This window comes from Oncorhynchus clarkii, chromosome 27 (assembly GCF_045791955.1).
Source record: "Oncorhynchus clarkii lewisi isolate Uvic-CL-2024 chromosome 27, UVic_Ocla_1.0, whole genome shotgun sequence".
Classification (NCBI taxonomy): domain Eukaryota; kingdom Metazoa; phylum Chordata; class Actinopteri; order Salmoniformes; family Salmonidae; genus Oncorhynchus; species Oncorhynchus clarkii.
The window spans coordinates 49,669,739-49,683,712 of NC_092173.1; the positions used below are offsets into that span (position 1 = coordinate 49,669,739).

The following is a 13,974-nucleotide window of genomic DNA, read 5'->3' on the forward strand; positions in this document are numbered from 1 at the left end:
CAACCTATATTTATGCTTATTTATTTTCCCTGTTGTACTTTAACTATTTGCACATCATTACAACACTGTATATAGACATAATATGACATTTGAAATGTTATTATTCTTGTGAGACTTCTGTGAGTGTAATGTTTACTGTTCATTTGTATTGTTCATTTCTCTTTTGTTTATTATCTATTTCACTTGCTTTGGCAACGTAAACACGTTTCCCGTGCCAATAGAGAGAGAGGGAGGAAGAGAGAGAAAGAGAGAGACGGAGAGAGAGAGGGAGGAAGAGAGAGAAAGAGAGAGACGGAGAGAGAGGGAAAGGGAGAGAGAGAGCAGAGGCTACTTACCAAACACAGTGGTCATCAACTTCTGGACCTTAGAGTTGACCCCTCCTATTCTGTAGAGGCCCAACGTGTTGATCCCTATGAGATCACACAGACACACCAGTGGTGGGAAGAGTCCTCAGTTGTCATACTTCAGTAAATGTAAAGAGACCTTCATAGACAATGACTCCAGTAAATGTAAAGATACCTTCATAGAAACAGACTCCAGTAAATGTAAAGATACCTTCATAGAAACAGACTCCAGTAAATGTAAAGATACCTTCATAGAAACAGACTCCAGTAAATGTAAAGATACCTTCATAGACAATGACTCCAGTAAATGTAAAGATACCTTCATAGACAATGACTCCAGTAAATGTAAAGATACCGTCATAGAAACAGACTCCAGTAAATGTAAAGATACCTTCATAGACAATGACTCCAGTAAATGTAAAGATACCGTCATAGAAAATGACTTCAGTAAAAGGGAAAGTCACCCAGTAAAAGTCTAAAAGTATTTGGTTTTAAATATACTTAAGTATCACAAGTAAATGCAGTTCCTAAATAATACTTAAGTAACAAAAGTAAAAGTATAAATAATTTCAAATTCTTTATATTTCGCAAACCAGACGGCACAATTGACTTGTTTAAAAAAAAAAATATTATGGAGGAATAGCCAGGGGCACACTCCAACATTCAGACATAATTTACAAATTAAGCATTTTATGTTTAGGGAGTCTGCCAGATCAGAGGCATTAGGGAAAACGGCAAAATGTAACGAGTACTTTTGGGTGTCAGGCTAAATGTATGGAGTAAAAATAACATAATTTTCTTTAGGGAATATGGTGAAGTAAAAGTAAAAGTTGGCAAAAAATATAAATAGTAAAGTGAAGTACATATATCCCCCAAAAAACTACTTAAGTAGTACTTTAAAGTATTTTTTACTTAAGTACTTTACACCACTGAAACACACACACACACACACACACACACACACACACACACACACACACACACACACACACACACACACACACACACACACACACACACACACACACACACACACACACATTAATGAAGAGTGGTGTTGGTTACGTGTTTGGTCATGTAGGATTAGAGTGAGACTGAGTTCAGCACTCTATTTTGACAGCTGAAGCCCAGGAGAAGGGATAAAAAAATGGCTGCTGTGATGACTCACCTCGTACCTCCACCAAGTCAATACATTTCCTCACAAAATTAAACCCTGCCTCGTTTAGGTACGCTGTAACACAGGGAACACAAAGGAGCAGGGTTGACTGGGTTCAATACACAGAACACAAGGTTCCCACGGGGCTCTGTTGAAAAGTAGTGCACTACACAGAGGGAATAGGGGGCGATTGTGGAGAAATACTCAGAGTGGTGTGATTGCAGCTGTTCTCTCACACAGACAGTGTGTACTAATGATGATCCACACTATTCAAATGACTCTGAGTTAATAAGTAGAAATGGATGGCTACAGACAACAACAACAACAACAAGGGTTAGAATTAGATAATGCATCTGTTATTACACATATTATTCACTCTTTGTACATCTAGGAGAGTCAGAAATATTCTACATTGTACATGTGTTGTGTAGTATATTGTACATGTGTTGTGTAGTATATTGTACATGTGTTGTGTAGTATATTTGACATGTCTTGTGTAGTATATTGTACATGTGTTGTGTAGTATATTTCACGTGTTGTGTAGTATATTGTACATGTGTTGTGTAGCATATTGTACATGTGTTGTGTAGTATATTGTACATGTGTTGTGTAGTATATTTCACGTGTTGTGTAGTATATTGTACATGTGTTGTGTATTATATTTCACGTGTTGTGTAGTATATTGTACATGTGTTGTGTAGCATATTGTACATGTGTTGTGTAGTATATTTGACATGTGTTGTGTAGTATATTGTACATGTGTTGTGTAGTATATTTCACGTGTTGTGTAGTATATTGTACATGTGTTGTGTAGCATATTGTACATGTGTTGTGTAGTATATTTGACATGTGTTGTGTAGTATATTGTACATGTGTTGTGTAGTATATTTCACGTGTTGTGTAGTATATTTGACATGTGTTGTGTAGTATATTGTACATGTGTTGTGTATTATATTGTACATGTGTTGTGTAGTATATTTGATATGTGTTGTGTAGTATATTGTACATGTGTTGTGTATTATATTGTACATGTGTTGTGTAGTATATTTGATATGTGTTGTGTAGTATATTGTACATGTGTTGTGTATTATATTGTACATGTGTTGTGTAGTATATTTGATATGTGTTGTGTAGTATATTTGATATGTGTTGTGTAGTATATTGTACATGTGTTGTGTAGTATATTTGACATGTGTTGTGTAGTATATTGTACATGTGTTGTGTAGTATATTTCACGTGTTGTGTAGTATATTTGACATGTGTTGTGTAGTATATTGTACATGTGTTGTGTATTATATTGTACATGTGTTGTGTAGTATATTTCACGTGTTGTGTAGTATATTTGACATGTGTTGTGTAGTATATTGTACATGTGTTGTGTATTATATTGTACATGTGTTGTGTAGTATATTTGATATGTGTTGTGTAGTACATTTGGCATGTGTTTGACATGTGTTTTGTATTATATTGTACCTGTGTTGTGTAGTATATTCTACATGTGTTGTGTAATATATTTGTACATGTGTTGTGTAGTATATTGTACATGTCTTGTGTAGTATATTTGACATGTGTTGTGCAGTATATTGTACATGTGTTGTGTAGTATATTGCACATATGTTGTGTAGTATGTTGTACATGTGTTGTGTAGTATATTGTACATGTGTTGTGTAGTATATTTGACATGTGTTGTGTAGTATATTGTACATGTGTTGTGTAGTATATTTCACGTGTTGTGTAGTATATTGTACATGTGTTGTGTAGCATATTGTACATGTGTTGTGTAGTATATTTGACATGTGTTGTGTAGTATATTGTACATGTGTTGTGTAGTATATTTCACGTGTTGTGTAGTATATTTGACATGTGTTGTGTAGTATATTGTACATGTGTTGTGTAGTATATTGTACATGTGTTGTGTAGTATATTTGATATGTGTTGTGTAGTATATTGTACATGTGTTGTGTATTATATTGTACATGTGTTGTGTAGTATATTTGATATGTGTTGTGTAGTATATTGTACATGTGTTGTGTATTATATTGTACATGTGTTGTGTAGTATATTTGACATGTGTTGTGTAGTATATTGTACATGTGTTGTGTAGTATATTTCACGTGTTGTGTAGTATATTGTACATGTGTTGTGTAGCATATTGTACATGTGTTGTGTAGTATATTTGACATGTGTTGTGTAGTATATTGTACATGTGTTGTGTAGTATATTTCACGTGTTGTGTAGTATATTTGACATGTGTTGTGTAGTATATTGTACATGTGTTGTGTAGTATATTGTACATGTGTTGTGTAGTATATTTGATATGTGTTGTGTAGTATATTGTACATGTGTTGTGTATTATATTGTACATGTGTTGTGTAGTATATTTGATATGTGTTGTGTAGTATATTGTACATGTGTTGTGTATTATATTGTACATGTGTTGTGTAGTATATTTCACGTGTTGTGTAGTATATTTGACATGTGTTGTGTAGTATATTGTACATGTGTTGTGTATTATATTGTACATGTGTTGTGTAGTATATTTGATATGTGTTGTGTAGTATATTTGACATGTGTTGTGTAGTATATTGTACATGTGTTGTGTAGTATATTTCACGTGTTGTGTAGTATATTTGACATGTGTTGTGTAGTATATTGTACATGTGTTGTGTATTATATTGTACATGTGTTGTGTAGTATATTTCACGTGTTGTGTAGTATATTTGACATGTGTTGTGTAGTATATTGTACATGTGTTGTGTATTATATTGTACATGTGTTGTGTAGTATATTTGATATGTGTTGTGTAGTATATTGTACATGTGTTGTGTATTATATTGTACATGTGTTGTGTAGTATATTTGATATGTGTTGTGTAGTACATTTGGCATGTGTTTGACATGTGTTTTGTATTATATTGTACCTGCGTTGTGTAGTATATTCTACATGTGTTGTGTAATATATTTGTACATGTGTTGTGTAGTATATTGTGCATGTCTTGTGTAGTATATTTGACATGTGTTGTGCAGTATATTGTACATGTGTTGTGTAGTATATTGTACATATGTTGTGTAGTATGTTGTACATGTGTTGTGTAGTATATTGTACATGTGTTGTGTAGTATATTTGACATGTGTTGTGTAGTATGTTGTACATGTGTTGTGTAGTATATTGTACATGTGTTGTGTATTATATTGTACATGTGTTGTGTAGTATATTTGATATGTGTTGTGTAGTATATTGTACATGTGTTGTGTAGCATATTGTACATGTGTTGTGTAGTATATTTGACATGTGTTGTGTAGTATATTGTACATGTGTTGTGTAGTATATTTCACGTGTTGTGTAGTATATTTGACATGTGTTGTGTAGTATATTGTACATGTGTTGTGTATTATATTGTACATGTGTTGTGTAGTATATTTGATATGTGTTGTGTAGTACATTTGGCATGTGTTTGACATGTGTTGTGTAGTATATTGTACATGTGTTGTGTAGTATATTGTACATGTGTTGTGTAGTATATTTGACATGTGTTGTGTAGTATGGTGTACATGTGTTGTGTAGTATATTTGACATGTGTTGTGTAGTATATTGTACATGTGTTGTGTAGTATATTGTACATGTGTTGTGTAGTATGTTGCACATATGTTGTGTAGTATATTTGACATGTGTTGTGTAGTATGTTGTACATGTGTTGTGTAGTATATTGTACATATGTTGTGTAGTATATTTGACATGTGTTGTGTAGTATATTGTACATATGTTGTGTAGTATATTGTACATGTGTTGTGTAGTATATTTGACATGTGTTGTGTAGTATATTTGACATGTGTTGTGTAGTAGATTGTACATGTGTTGTGTAGTATATTTGACATGTGTTGTGTAGTATATTTGACATGTGTTGTGTAGTATATTGTACATGGGTTGTGTAGTATGTTGCACATATGTTGTTTAGTATATTTGACATGTGTTGTGTAGTATATTGTACATGTGTTGTGTAGTATATTGTACATATGTTGTGTAGTATATTTTACATTTGTTGTGTAGTATATTGTACATGTGTTGTGTAGTATATTGTACATGTGTTGTGTAGTATATTTGACATGTCTTGTGTAGTATATTGTACATGTGTTGTGTAGTATATTTCACGTGTTGTGTAGTATATTGTACATGTGTTGTGTAGCATATTGTACATGTGTTGTGTAGTATATTGTACATGTGTTGTGTAGTATATTTCACGTGTTGTGTAGTATATTGTACATGTGTTGTGTAGTATATTTCACGTTTTGTGTAGTATATTGTACATGTGTTGTGTAGCATATTGTACATGTGTTGTGTAGTATATTTGACATGTGTTGTGTAGTATATTGTACATGTGTTGTGTAGTATATTTCACGTGTTGTGTAGTATATTGTACATGTGTTGTGTAGCATATTGTACATGTGTTGTGTAGTATATTTGACATGTGTTGTGTAGTATATTGTACATGTGTTGTGTAGTATATTTCACGTGTTGTGTAGTATATTCTACATGTGTTGTGTAATATATTTGTACATGTGTTGTGTAGTATATTGTACATGTCTTGTGTAGTATATTTGACATGTGTTGTGCAGTATATTGTACATGTGTTGTGTAGTATATTTCACGTGTTGTGTAGTATATTTGACATGTGTTGTGTAGTATATTGTACATGTGTTGTGTATTATATTGTACATGTGTTGTGTAGTATATTTGATATGTGTTGTGTAGTACATTTGGCATGTGTTTGACATGTGTTGTGTAGTATATTGTACATGTGTTGTGTAGTATATTGTACATGTGTTGTGTAGTATATTTGACATGTGTTGTGTAGTATGTTGTACATGTGTTGTGTAGTATATTTGACATGTGTTGTGTAGTATATTGTACATGTGTTGTGTAGTATATTGTACATGTGTTGTGTAGTATGTTGCACATATGTTGTGTAGTATATTTGACATGTGTTGTGTAGTATGTTGTACATGTGTTGTGTAGTATATTGTACATATGTTGTGTAGTATATTTGACATGTGTTGTGTAGTATATTGTACATATGTTGTGTAGTATATTGTACATGTGTTGTGTAGTATATTTGACATGTGTTGTGTAGTATATTTGACATGTGTTGTGTAGTAGATTGTACATGTGTTGTGTAGTATATTTGACATGTGTTGTGTAGTATATTGTACATGGGTTGTGTAGTATGTTGCACATATGTTGTTTAGTATATTTGACATGTGTTGTGTAGTATATTGTACATGTGTTGTGTAGTATATTGTACATATGTTGTGTAGTATATTTTACATTTGTTGTGTAGTATATTGTACATGTGTTGTGTAGTATATTGTACATGTGTTGTGTAGTATATTTGACATGTCTTGTGTAGTATATTGTACATGTGTTGTGTAGTATATTTCACGTGTTGTGTAGTATATTGTACATGTGTTGTGTAGCATATTGTACATGTGTTGTGTAGTATATTGTACATGTGTTGTGTAGTATATTTCACGTGTTGTGTAGTATATTGTACATGTGTTGTGTAGTATATTTCACGTGTTGTGTAGTATATTGTACATGTGTTGTGTAGCATATTGTACATGTGTTGTGTAGTATATTTGACATGTGTTGTGTAGTATATTGTACATGTGTTGTGTAGTATATTTCACGTGTTGTGTAGTATATTGTACATGTGTTGTGTAGCATATTGTACATGTGTTGTGTAGTATATTTGACATGTGTTGTGTAGTATATTGTACATGTGTTGTGTAGTATATTTCACGTGTTGTGTAGTATATTCTACATGTGTTGTGTAATATATTTGTACATGTGTTGTGTAGTATATTGTACATGTCTTGTGTAGTATATTTGACATGTGTTGTGCAGTATATTGTACATGTGTTGTGTAGTATATTGCACATATGTTGTGTAGTATGTTGTACATGTGTTGTGTAGTATATTGTACATGTGTTGTGTAATATATTTGTACATGTGTTGTGTAGTATATTGTACATGTCTTGTGTAGTATATTTGACGTGTTGTGCAGTATATTGTACATGTGTTGTGTAGTATATTGTACATATGTTGTGTAGTATGTTGTACATGTGTTGTGTAGTATATTGTACATGTGTTGTGTAGTATATTTCACGTGTTGTGTAGTATATTGTACATGTGTTGTGTAGCATATTGTACATGTGTTGTGTAGTATATTTGACATGTGTTGTGTAGTATATTGTACATGTGTTGTGTAGTATATTTCACGTGTTGTGTAGTATATTTGACATGTGTTGTGTAGTATATTGTACATGTGTTGTGTATTATATTGTACATGTGTTGTGTAGTATATTTGATATGTGTTGTGTAGTACATTTGGCATGTGTTTGACATGTGTTTTGTATTATATTGTACCTGCGTTGTGTAGTATATTGTACATGTGTTGTGTAATATATTTGTACATGTGTTGTGTAGTATATTGTACATGTCTTGTGTAGTATATTTGACATGTGTTGTGCAGTATATTGTACATGTGTTGTGTAGTATATTGTACATATGTTGTGTAGTATGTTGTACATGTGTTGTGTAGTATATTGTACATGTGTTGTGTAGTATATTTGACATGTGTTGTGTAGTACATTGTACATATGTTGTGTAGTATATTTGACACGTGTTGTGTAGTATATTGTACATGTGTTGTGTAGTATGTTGTACATGTGTTGTGTAGTATATTGTACATGTGTTGTGTATTATATTGTACATGTGTTGTGTAGTATATTGTACATGTGTTGTGTATTATATTGTACATGTGTTGTGTAGTATATTTGATATGTGTTGTGTAGTATATTGTACATGTGTTGTGTAGTATATTGTACATATGTTGTGTAGTATGTTGTACATGTGTTGTGTAGTATATTGTACATGTGTTGTGTAGTATATTGTACATGTGTTGTGTAGTACATTGTACATATGTTGTGTAGTATATTTGACACGTGTTGTGTAGTATATTGTACATGTGTTGTGTAGTATGTTGTACATGTGTTGTGTAGTATATTGTACATGTGTTGTGTATTATATTGTACATGTGTTGTGTAGTATATTGTACATGTGTTGTGTATTATATTGTACATGTGTTGTGTAGTATATTTGATATGTGTTGTGTAGTACATTTGGCATGTGTTTGACATGTGTTTTGTATAATATTGTACCTGCGTTGTGTAGTATATTCTACATGTGTTGTGTAATATATTTGTACATGTGTTGTGTAGTATATTGTACATGTCTTGTGTAGTATATTTGACATGTGTTGTGCAGTATATTGTACATGTGTTGTGTAGTATATTGCACATATGTTGTGTAGTATGTTGTACATGTGTTGTGTAGTATATTGTACATGTGTTGTGTAGTATATTTGACATGTGTTGTGTAGTATATTGTACATGTGTTGTGTAGTATATTTCACGTGTTGTGTAGTATATTGTACATGTGTTGTGTAGCATATTGTACATGTGTTGTGTAGTATATTTGACATGTGTTGTGTAGTATATTGTACATGTGTTGTGTAGTATATTTCACGTGTTGTGTAGTATATTTGACATGTGTTGTGTAGTATATTGTACATGTGTTGTGTATTATATTGTACATGTGTTGTGTAGTATATTTGATATGTGTTGTGTAGTACATTTGGCATGTGTTTGACATGTGTTGTGTAGTATATTGTACTTGTGTTGTGTAGTATATTGTACATGTGTTGTGTAGTATATTTGACATGTGTTTTGTAGTATGTTGTACATGTGTTGTGTAGTATATTTGACATGTGTTGTGTAGTATATTGTACATGTGTTGTGTAGTATATTGTACATGTGTTGTGTAGTATGTTGCACATATGTTGTGTAGTATATTTGACATGTGTTGTGTAGTATGTTGTACATGTGTTGTGTAGTATATTGTACATATGTTGTGTAGTATATTTGACATGTGTTGTGTAGTATATTGTACATATGTTGTGTAGTATATTGTACATGTGTTGTGTAGTATATTTGACATGTGTTGTGTAGTATATTTGACATGTGTTGTGTAGTAGATTGTACATGTGTTGTGTAGTATATTTGACATGTGTTGTGTAGTATATTTGACCTGTGTTGTGTAGTATATTGTACATGGGTTGTGTAGTATGTTGCACATATGTTGTTTAGTATATTTGACATGTGTTGTGTAGTATATTGTACATGTGTTGTGTAGTATATTGTACATGTGTTGTGTAGCATATTGTACATGTGTTGTGTAGTATATTGTACATGTGTTGTGTAGTATATTTCACGTGTTGTGTAGTATATTGTACATGTGTTGTGTAGTATATTTCACGTGTTGTGTAGTATATTGTACATGTGTTGTGTAGCATATTGTACATGTGTTGTGTAGTATATTTGACATGTGTTGTGTAGTATATTGTACATGTGTTGTGTAGTATATTTCACGTGTTGTGTAGTATATTGTACATGTGTTGTGTAGCATATTGTACATGTGTTGTGTAGTATATTTGACATGTGTTGTGTAGTATATTATACATGTGTTGTGTAGTATATTTCACGTGTTGTGTAGTATATTCTACATGTGTTGTGTAATATATTTGTACATGTGTTGTGTAGTATATTGTACATGTCTTGTGTAGTATATTTGACATGTGTTGTGCAGTATATTGTACATGTGTTGTGTAGTATATTTCACGTGTTGTGTAGTATATTTGACATGTGTTGTGTAGTATATTGTACATGTGTTGTGTATTATATTGTACATGTGTTGTGTAGTATATTTGATATGTGTTGTGTAGTACATTTGGCATGTGTTTGACATGTGTTGTGTAGTATATTGTACATGTGTTGTGTAGTATATTGTACATGTGTTGTGTAGTATATTTGACATGTGTTGTGTAGTATGTTGTACATGTGTTGTGTAGTATATTTGACATGTGTTGTGTAGTATATTGTACATGTGTTGTGTAGTATATTGTACATGTGTTGTGTAGTATGTTGCACATATGTTGTGTAGTATATTTGACATGTGTTGTGTAGTATGTTGTACATGTGTTGTGTAGTATATTGTACATATGTTGTGTAGTATATTTGACATGTGTTGTGTAGTATATTGTACATATGTTGTGTAGTATATTGTACATGTGTTGTGTAGTATATTTGACATGTGTTGTGTAGTATATTTGACATGTGTTGTGTAGTAGATTGTACATGTGTTGTGTAGTATATTTGACATGTGTTGTGTAGTATATTTGACATGTGTTGTGTAGTATATTGTACATGGGTTGTGTAGTATGTTGCACATATGTTGTTTAGTATATTTGACATGTGTTGTGTAGTATATTGTACATGTGTTGTGTAGTATATTGTACATATGTTGTGTAGTATATTTTACATTTGTTGTGTAGTATATTGTACATGTGTTGTGTAGTATATTGTACATGTGTTGTGTAGTATATTTGACATGTCTTGTGTAGTATATTGTACATGTGTTGTGTAGTATATTTCACGTGTTGTGTAGTATATTGTACATGTGTTGTGTAGCATATTGTACATGTGTTGTGTAGTATATTGTACATGTGTTGTGTAGTATATTTCACGTGTTGTGTAGTATATTGTACATGTGTTGTGTAGTATATTTCACGTGTTGTGTAGTATATTGTACATGTGTTGTGTAGCATATTGTACATGTGTTGTGTAGTATATTTGACATGTGTTGTGTAGTATATTGTACATGTGTTGTGTAGTATATTTCACGTGTTGTGTAGTATATTGTACATGTGTTGTGTAGCATATTGTACATGTGTTGTGTAGTATATTTGACATGTGTTGTGTAGTATATTGTACATGTGTTGTGTAGTATATTTCACGTGTTGTGTAGTATATTCTACATGTGTTGTGTAATATATTTGTACATGTGTTGTGTAGTATATTGTACATGTCTTGTGTAGTATATTTGACATGTGTTGTGCAGTATATTGTACATGTGTTGTGTAGTATATTGCACATATGTTGTGTAGTATGTTGTACATGTGTTGTGTAGTATATTGTACATGTGTTGTGTAATATATTTGTACATGTGTTGTGTAGTATATTGTACATGTCTTGTGTAGTATATTTGACGTGTTGTGCAGTATATTGTACATGTGTTGTGTAGTATATTGTACATATGTTGTGTAGTATGTTGTACATGTGTTGTGTAGTATATTGTACATGTGTTGTGTAGTATATTTCACGTGTTGTGTAGTATATTGTACATGTGTTGTGTAGCATATTGTACATGTGTTGTGTAGTATATTTGACATGTGTTGTGTAGTATATTGTACATGTGTTGTGTAGTATATTTCACGTGTTGTGTAGTATATTTGACATGTGTTGTGTAGTATATTGTACATGTGTTGTGTATTATATTGTACATGTGTTGTGTAGTATATTTGATATGTGTTGTGTAGTACATTTGGCATGTGTTTGACATGTGTTTTGTATTATATTGTACCTGCGTTGTGTAGTATATTGTACATGTGTTGTGTAATATATTTGTACATGTGTTGTGTAGTATATTGTACATGTCTTGTGTAGTATATTTGACATGTGTTGTGCAGTATATTGTACATGTGTTGTGTAGTATATTGTACATATGTTGTGTAGTATGTTGTACATGTGTTGTGTAGTATATTGTACATGTGTTGTGTAGTATATTTGACATGTGTTGTGTAGTACATTGTACATATGTTGTGTAGTATATTTGACACGTGTTGTGTAGTATATTGTACATGTGTTGTGTAGTATGTTGTACATGTGTTGTGTAGTATATTGTACATGTGTTGTGTATTATATTGTACATGTGTTGTGTAGTATATTGTACATGTGTTGTGTATTATATTGTACATGTGTTGTGTAGTATATTTGATATGTGTTGTGTAGTATATTGTACATGTGTTGTGTAGTATATTGTACATATGTTGTGTAGTATGTTGTACATGTGTTGTGTAGTATATTGTACATGTGTTGTGTAGTATATTGTACATGTGTTGTGTAGTACATTGTACATATGTTGTGTAGTATATTTGACACGTGTTGTGTAGTATATTGTACATGTGTTGTGTAGTATGTTGTACATGTGTTGTGTAGTATATTGTACATGTGTTGTGTATTATATTGTACATGTGTTGTGTAGTATATTGTACATGTGTTGTGTATTATATTGTACATGTGTTGTGTAGTATATTTGATATGTGTTGTGTAGTACATTTGGCATGTGTTTGACATGTGTTTTGTATAATATTGTACCTGCGTTGTGTAGTATATTCTACATGTGTTGTGTAATATATTTGTACATGTGTTGTGTAGTATATTGTACATGTCTTGTGTAGTATATTTGACATGTGTTGTGCAGTATATTGTACATGTGTTGTGTAGTATATTGCACATATGTTGTGTAGTATGTTGTACATGTGTTGTGTAGTATATTGTACATGTGTTGTGTAGTATATTTGACATGTGTTGTGTAGTATATTGTACATGTGTTGTGTAGTATATTTCACGTGTTGTGTAGTATATTGTACATGTGTTGTGTAGCATATTGTACATGTGTTGTGTAGTATATTTGACATGTGTTGTGTAGTATATTGTACATGTGTTGTGTAGTATATTTCACGTGTTGTGTAGTATATTTGACATGTGTTGTGTAGTATATTGTACATGTGTTGTGTATTATATTGTACATGTGTTGTGTAGTATATTTGATATGTGTTGTGTAGTACATTTGGCATGTGTTTGACATGTGTTGTGTAGTATATTGTACTTGTGTTGTGTAGTATATTGTACATGTGTTGTGTAGTATATTTGACATGTGTTTTGTAGTATGTTGTACATGTGTTGTGTAGTATATTTGACATGTGTTGTGTAGTATATTGTACATGTGTTGTGTAGTATATTGTACATGTGTTGTGTAGTATGTTGCACATATGTTGTGTAGTATATTTGACATGTGTTGTGTAGTATGTTGTACATGTGTTGTGTAGTATATTGTACATATGTTGTGTAGTATATTTGACATGTGTTGTGTAGTATATTGTACATATGTTGTGTAGTATATTGTACATGTGTTGTGTAGTATATTTGACATGTGTTGTGTAGTATATTTGACATGTGTTGTGTAGTAGATTGTACATGTGTTGTGTAGTATATTTGACATGTGTTGTGTAGTATATTTGACCTGTGTTGTGTAGTATATTGTACATGGGTTGTGTAGTATGTTGCACATATGTTGTTTAGTATATTTGACATGTGTTGTGTAGTATATTGTACATGTGTTGTGTAGTATATTGTACATGTGTTGTGTAGCATATTGTACATGTGTTGTGTAGTATATTGTACATGTGTTGTGTAGTATATTTCACGTGTTGTGTAGTATATTGTACATGTGTTGTGT

General features: G+C 31.7%; 1 protein-coding gene across 2 annotated transcripts in view; it reads right to left on the reverse strand.

Annotated features, from left to right (window-relative positions):
• LOC139385663 (rho GTPase-activating protein 42) overlaps positions 1-13,974 on the reverse strand; it is a 225,947-nt gene that overhangs the window by 62,415 nt on the left and 149,558 nt on the right. For both annotated transcript variants that reach the window (XM_071130909.1, XM_071130910.1), the window contains 2 exons: positions 1,513-1,575; positions 336-410 (listed from right to left, as the gene is read on the reverse strand). In XM_071130909.1, coding sequence (XP_070987010.1) covers positions 336-410; positions 1,513-1,575 — 138 coding nt within the window. The remainder of the gene's footprint in view (positions 1-335; positions 411-1,512; positions 1,576-13,974) is intronic.